This window comes from Misgurnus anguillicaudatus, chromosome 12 (assembly GCF_027580225.2).
Source record: "Misgurnus anguillicaudatus chromosome 12, ASM2758022v2, whole genome shotgun sequence".
NCBI lineage: Eukaryota > Metazoa > Chordata > Actinopteri > Cypriniformes > Cobitidae > Misgurnus > Misgurnus anguillicaudatus.
The window spans coordinates 5970115-5977125 of record NC_073348.2 but is presented as its reverse complement, the minus strand read 5'-3'; the positions used below and the strand labels follow the sequence as shown (position 1 = coordinate 5977125).

General features: G+C 37.6%; 1 protein-coding gene across 2 annotated transcripts; it reads right to left on the bottom strand.

The window, feature by feature from the left end:
- Positions 1–1375: 1375 nt before the first annotated feature.
- LOC129445957 (uncharacterized) lies at positions 1376–3937 on the bottom strand. 2 transcript variants are annotated; one of them, XM_055206939.2, is made up of 5 exons: positions 2892–3937; positions 2348–2564; positions 2137–2263; positions 1667–2033; positions 1376–1586 (listed from the first exon to the last, which is right to left on the bottom strand). In XM_055206939.2, exons 2-4 carry the CDS (start codon positions 2480–2482, stop codon positions 1705–1707), a joined length of 591 nt encoding a protein of 196 aa, XP_055062914.2. In that variant the 5' UTR covers positions 2483–2564; positions 2892–3937; the 3' UTR covers positions 1376–1586; positions 1667–1704. The 2 variants fall into 2 exon arrangements, with proteins under 2 accessions (XP_055062914.2, XP_073730806.1); XM_073874705.1 differs by having other exon boundaries at positions 2348–3937.
- Between the last annotated feature and the right edge of the window lie 3074 nt (positions 3938–7011).

Sequence of the window (7011 nt, the reverse complement as noted above, 5' to 3'; positions counted from 1 at the left end):
AGCTGGGCTTCTCCAGCACCTCCTCGAACATACTGTGATCCAAGAGGGGCCGCTCAGGGGTAGTCGGCACAACTTCTGCTGCCTCGTCGTCCCCCAGTATTTCGGGGAACAAACTGCAATTAACCTGGGCCAGCTGTGCCACAGGCCCCCTCTTCCAGCGCCGCTGGATGGCGCGGAAACGTCGGCTCAGGTCAACGAGTTTTGAGGAGATGGTCTCCAGTTCGCTGTTAAGCTCGGCCACCATTTCCATCTCCTGCCAGCAAGTCCCCCGCTCGCAGGCTTCCTCCTTGTCGCAGCTCTGGGTCTCGGCCTCCGGCCCCTTTATGTCCAGCTTGGAGGCCATGGGAACCACGGGGTTCGAGGCTCTTAGGGCAGCCAAGTCCGACATTACTTTTTTTCTTTTCATCTCGGCCATGGCTGTGCTGCGAGCTGCCGCCGTATACTCGGAGTGGGACTTGAGGTGGCGGTCCAGCCTCGTCGACTCTTTGCCGCAGACCCGGACAGGGCAAATTCCCTTGTGCGCACTTACCCTGCCCTACTCCAGGGCGAGGAGCAGCTTCCTCTCCGTCAAGTTCTTGACGTGATGGGTCAAGCGGAGGTGTTTGCTCAGTGGGGCAAATTGCTTGCCACATATTGGGCGCATATTCATGGCCATGTCCAACTTGTTGAAATAGGATTTTAATACAATGGCAATTTTTATATTGAAAATAGGATATTCCCATTTGTGGACCACTTCAATTGTGTTCTGTGAAGGACTTTGTCTATCAAAAGGACTGTCTGGTGCAATTTGTGGGATAGGTGTCCATTGCTGTTTTGTGGACGAAGGCTAAATCCTATTAAAGTACACTAATTGGTGCATATTGTAAAGTGCACACTAAATTGCATATAATTAATTAAGTAAGAATACATTAAAAAGTTAATAAGGTTAAGCGTGGGAATTACTGCAAAATCAAACTGTGCAAACATGCCTTGTATGCACATTAAGCACATATGACACACATTAATAATGCTTTTATTACTTTAGATCATAGAGGTTAAAAGGTCACAGTGCACACACAGGCCTTGTCTGCACATTAATTTACCCACTGGCAATTTATGACCACTATTCGGGCAAATGGCAATTTATTAATAGTTGTTACATAATTATTATATCGTTGTAATGTGCTTTATATATATATATATATATATATATATATATATATATATATATATATGCAGATTACTTATCACTTAAATGATAGTTCTATGAATGAGACAAGGCTTTCAGAAAGAACTCATTTATTTATTTATTTATATTCATTTTTTTCAATTTCATCAAATTTTATTGTCATAACAAATTTTGTTTTATTTTATTATGAAAAATTATTATAAGAAAAACTATTTACAAATTTTAATTAAGAAAAACTTTAACATTAATGTATAATTAATAAAACAAGAACATTAAAAAATAAGAACATAACAACATTAAAAACTATTTACAATATAAAAACACATATTAAAATACATCAAATTAATTAAATTAAAATTCAAGATCCTTTAAAAACTAAAACCTAGGGTGTTCTCGACCTCTGTCGCCATGTCTTGTTCTGAAAGGAAGAAGAGAAGTTAGTTATGCAACTGAGTTATTCATGCAGCGGAAACACAGAGTCCACAATTGAACACCTACCTGGTTGCTCCTCGAAACCTTCCTCCGGCTTCCCCACATCACAGCTCCTCAATGAGGTCTGCCTCCTCCCTCATAATAGGGGAGGGAGTCCTCTGCATATAAAAGTCACACGGGCTAAAGAGGGGGGTTGGAGAAGCAGGAGAGAAAGTTGAAGAGAAATCAGGGAAGGGGGAGAAAGAAATGTCCAAATCAGGGCTAGTTGAGGTGGCAGGGGGAAGACTGGGGCTCAAGGAAGAGGTGGCAGTTGGGGAGGTGACAGTGGGGCTGAGGGAAAAGGTGGCAGGTGGGAAGGTTACAAGTGTGGCAGGGATGGGACATGGAGGGGGAGCTGGAGTGGTGGAGGCAGGGGAGTCATCGTTTTGCTCAACTGGAAAAGCAAGATCACAAAGAGAGACACAGATCAGTTTAATTGCATGTGATAGGACAGTTGTGGAGCAGCATTAAGATTTCAGTAAAAATCTAGGACCTACTTGCACTCTCCTGCAGCTCCACTAAGGTCACCATGGGGATGGCAGGCTTGCTGGCTGCCAGCTCCATCAAGGCCCTCATGGTGACCTCCCACTCCATTTTCTTGACAATTTGAGCCTTCTTGTTGCTCTGAAAAGGAAAAAAATAACCTTGTTGAGTAAAAGTTTCATTGAGCACAAAGAATTAATTAAATGTCTAACACAAATTACTTACAGACACATCTTCACGGTATTTATATAAATGTTTTTTTAAAACATTTATAATATTTGTTGCACAAGGGGCATGTTTGTCCACCAAGGACAACCCTGCCCCTTGCCAACTTTTGCCACAGCTGGCGCTCCTTAACATTTCCAATTCTGTGGCTGACCCGCAGGTGCTGTTTGAAATTAACAATGTTCTTTTTGCACAGTGGGCACTCAGATTGAGGTGTCTGGTGAAAAAATAAAAGAGAAAGAAAATTACTTGACATTGTCTATTAAGCATGTAAAAGCAGTACAAGGACAGTGTAGATACTTCTGCATTAAAAATGCACAGTTAAAAGGTCAAATTCAGCTCACAAGCACATAGGTACAATGCAAAGGCCAGAGGTCAAAGTCAGCTCATATGGATGCAGGCCTGCCACTGATGCTGTAAAATACAAAAGTGAGACTGCAAACACACATGCATTAAAATCCGAGAGTGTTAAATGTGGATGGCATGTGTAAAAGACACAAACACATAGGTACATTGCAAAGGCCAGAGGTCTAAGTCAGCTCACCTGGATGTGAGGCCTACCACAGACGATGTAAAAGACAAGTGTGAGACTGCAAACCCACATGCTTTAACATCTGAGAGTGTTAAATGTGAATAAAACCTGCAAAACACACAAGCACATAAGTACAATGCAAAGGCCAGAGGTCAAAGTAAGCTCACATGGATGCAAGGCCTACAACAGATGGTGTAAAAGACAAAATTGAGACTGCAAACAAACATGCTTCACCATCTGAGAGTGTTACATTTGAATGAAACCTGCCAAACACACAAGCACATAGCTACAATGCAAAGGCCAAAGGTCAAAGTAAGCTCACATGGATGCAAGGCCTACAACAGATGGTGTAAAAGACTGCAAACACACATGCTTCAACATCTGAGACTGATACATTTGAATGAAACCTGCAAAACACACAAGCATATAGTTACAATGCACTTTAACCTTTATGACCTAAAGGGATTAAAGCATTATTAAAGGTCACAGTGGGATCACAGGCCCTGCATGCAAATTGTGCACATATGACACACAGTGTGAACACAGGCCCTGTCTACACATTAAGCACATATGACACACTTTAACCTTTATGACCTAAAGGGATTAAAGCATTATTAAAGGTCACAGTGTGCACATATGACACACAGTGTGAACACAGGCCCTGCATGCACATTGTGCACATATGACACACTTTAACCTCTATGATCTAAAGGGATTAAAGCTTTATTTAAGGTCACAGTGTGCTCACAGGCCCTGTCTGCACATTAAGCACATATGACACATAGTGTGAACACAGGCCCTGCATGCACATTGTGCACATATGACACACTTTAACCTCTATGATCTAAAGGGATTAAAGCTTTATTTAAGGTCACAGTGTGCTCACAGGCCCTGTCTGCACATTAAGCACATATGACACACAGTGTGATTACAGGCCCTGCTTTTTTCACTTTAGATCATAGAGGTTAAAGGTCAGAGTGTGGACACAGGCCTTGTCTGCACATTAAGCACAAATGACACACATTAATAATGCTTTTATCACTTTAGATCATACATGTTAAAAGGTCACAGTGCACACACAGGCCTTGTCTGCACATTAATTTACCCACTGGCAATTTATGACCACTATTCTCGCAAATGGCAATTTATTAATAGTTGTTACATAATTATTATATGGTTGTTATGTGCTTTATATATATATATATATATATATATATATATGCAGATTACTTATCACTTAAATGACAGTTCTATGAATGTATGGAGAGCCAATTTACTCAAAATTAAATCAATAAATAAATCTTGAAATAATTAAATAAATCGTTAAATATATAATGAAATTGTTAATTGAATGTAAATAAATAAATAAACGTTGAAATACTTAAATAAATGTTTAAATATATAATGAAATTGTTTTTATGTGATTTTTATTTTTTTTTACATTTTTTTTTAAATTTCTGTAATTCTTTTTCATTTATACACGAACTCGTGTCATTGCATTATCATTTTCATGGTATCGTTGTCAGCACATCACTCAAGAATAGTGGGCGTCAACTTTCGAACTCGATTACGTTGGTCTGTCAAGTTTAGGCGCGATTTTGTTGTTTTTTACGCCACAACAAGCATGGCTGAGCACGAAACGCTAAAAAATCTGTTGTTGTTGCTTGCTGATGAAGTTGCTAATGAAAACATTGACAATGAAATAATTCTATTACATGTGGAAAATGTCAGAGAAATGTTGGCTGAAATTAATGCGGTCAGTGACAGAAACATTGGCGTAGGCGTGTGGAATATTCTTGATAACGTTAAGCACTATGTTCAGCTGGAAAATGCACAACATGTTGGTTGTTTGAGAGGGCAATATGGAAGAGGACGTCCTAGGATTGAAGTTTCTAATATTGCAATCGAGGCATACGTGCAATGTGGACTGTCAGCTAAAAAAAAATCTCACTTGCTTGGACTGTCAGCCAGCACCGTGTACAGAAAAATGGAACAACTTGGTTTACGGTAGGTGAAATACTCATACAGAACAATAATTGTGCTGATGTGAACACAAGGGGCATTCTAAATCGCTTAACAAACCTTGTAAACAAACCTTGGTTTCCCGGACAGGGATGCTCTACAATAAATATAAGAGCTGTAAAAAAACAACATACACTGACATATCTTAAAATACATCCGTGCCCTTTGTTTTGATTCAGAATACTCAAGTAATGTTTTTGAAAGGCATGTTTGTTAAAACTAGTTATTTTTCCTATTAAAATAAGGCCTAGTCCTGGTTTAAGCTAATTCCTGTACGAGAAACCACCCCTAATGCTGTCAAAAGAACAAGACCGTATTCCACAAATAACGTGTACAATCTCACGTTTAAAGCGTTTCAGAATGTCCCTGTGCAACTGGCTACGCTCATAACGCTTAAATTATTCACAAACGGTGCATATGATGCCCAAGCAAAGGTAGATCTAACTTACACATACTGGAATTAATCTGATGACATCTTAAACGTTCTCCCAAAGAGTAACCATGTTTTTATTAAAAGTAACTGTAAAACTTCACAATAAGGTTGTGTTTGATAACATTAGGATATGGTAAGCCATATTTACCATTTACCATTAAGGATATAGGTAATGTGCACAACGAGCAACGCATTTGAAGTATTTATTGTTAATGTTAGTTTAAAATGTATTAGTAAATGCATGTTGTAGAAGTACTGTTTATAGTTTAATGTTAATTCAACCGGGGTATTTTAGGAACTGCTTCATTAACCAGTTGGATGGGTTATTTTTCCCTAATGGGTGCCTGTAGAGTTATACATTTTAACCTTAAACATTTGTATGCATACCTTTATATTTTTTATCTATTTTCTTCTGGGGTATTCGTCAACCTAGGTTTACTTCTAACACTGTAAAAAGCTGACACATACAGCAAAGCTATGGCCACCCATACACATCTTAAGAATTGTTTACTAAAATGTTTATAAAAAATATTAAGCATGTTGCATTTTCGTTTTAGTGTATTTTGTATATTTCTTAACTTTAAGGGTCCATGTTAGAACATTCTTTTTAATTCATGGGTGATTCTCACGAAAACTTGGTTTGAAAAATGTCAAGCATGAAAATGTAAAAATTGCTTAAATTTACTTTTTTTTCCCACCAGACATTAGAAACAAAGTCTGGAGTATATGGGAACATTAATTTAAAAAAGTTTACTTATCATTTAACACTTTTTGTAACATAATTTCAAAAGTAAGTCCTAAAAAATCTCATTTCCGCAACAGTCAGAAAACATCAACACTGTTAGGAAAGCTAATATAATTTCACATTTTTAAAAATGGATTATTAATAGTCATGCACAGTAAATTGAAATTCTGAAATAATATTTCTTTTAAATTTAACGTTTTTTTTATTTTGTTTTATCTAGCTCATATACCGCAACACCTTCCACAATTTGCAACTATTTTTTTTTATATTTTGAAGAAACCTGACACATTTTCAAAATGACATGACAAACCTGAAAGAACATAATTTGGAGATTCTGCACATGTATTTAAATTAAAAGTATTATGCTTCTATTAATGAAATTAACATTTAATAAGTATCTGTTGCGGTAATGATACATGGGTTTCAGAAATGAGGTTAATTATTTCGGTAATGAGAATACATATACTAGCCTGAGATTTTGTTAAAAACAAATTATAAAGTAGAAAAAACTGAACGCATCACGTGTTCAAATTCAAAACTGTTTTATTGTGTAGACTTAAATTATTATAGAAAAAACATGAGAACAGGAAGGCCTATATTAATATCCCTTTGTGTCATATTTAAGTCCCCATTATGCATTTAACATACTGAAATAAGATGGTCTTGATGACATATGCTGCCTACAAATGCGAGCTCTGAAGGCTGCAGCCATCTGATTGAGAAATGGCCAGCTAGTGTCAGCTGGATATCACAAAACATTTGTGTAAATAAGATGAAAAATATTTCCTTGCTGGATATGATTTGGTCTTCTGACCTTTTATCATTCTGTATCTGTTTCCATTAATGCGCACGAGAGAGAGGCTGTGTCCGAAAGCTTAGACAGCTGACTTGTTGACTCGCTGCCTTATGAGACAATGACAATGAGAAATGCT

Excerpts from the sequence above, each read along its gene's own strand:
- LOC129445957 (XM_073874705.1), bottom strand. The coding sequence starts at position 2,617 with ATGCTTAATAGACAATGTCAAGTAATTTTCTTTCTCTTTTATTTTTTC. Across the intron at positions 2,264-2,347 it reads AATACCGTGAAGATGTGTCT|AGCAACAAGAAGGCTCAAAT; the intron begins GTAAGTAATTTG and ends TTTCCTTTTCAG. Across the intron at positions 2,034-2,136 it reads GGAGCTGCAGGAGAGTGCAA|TTGAGCAAAACGATGACTCC; the intron begins GTAGGTCCTAGA and ends TTGCTTTTCCAG.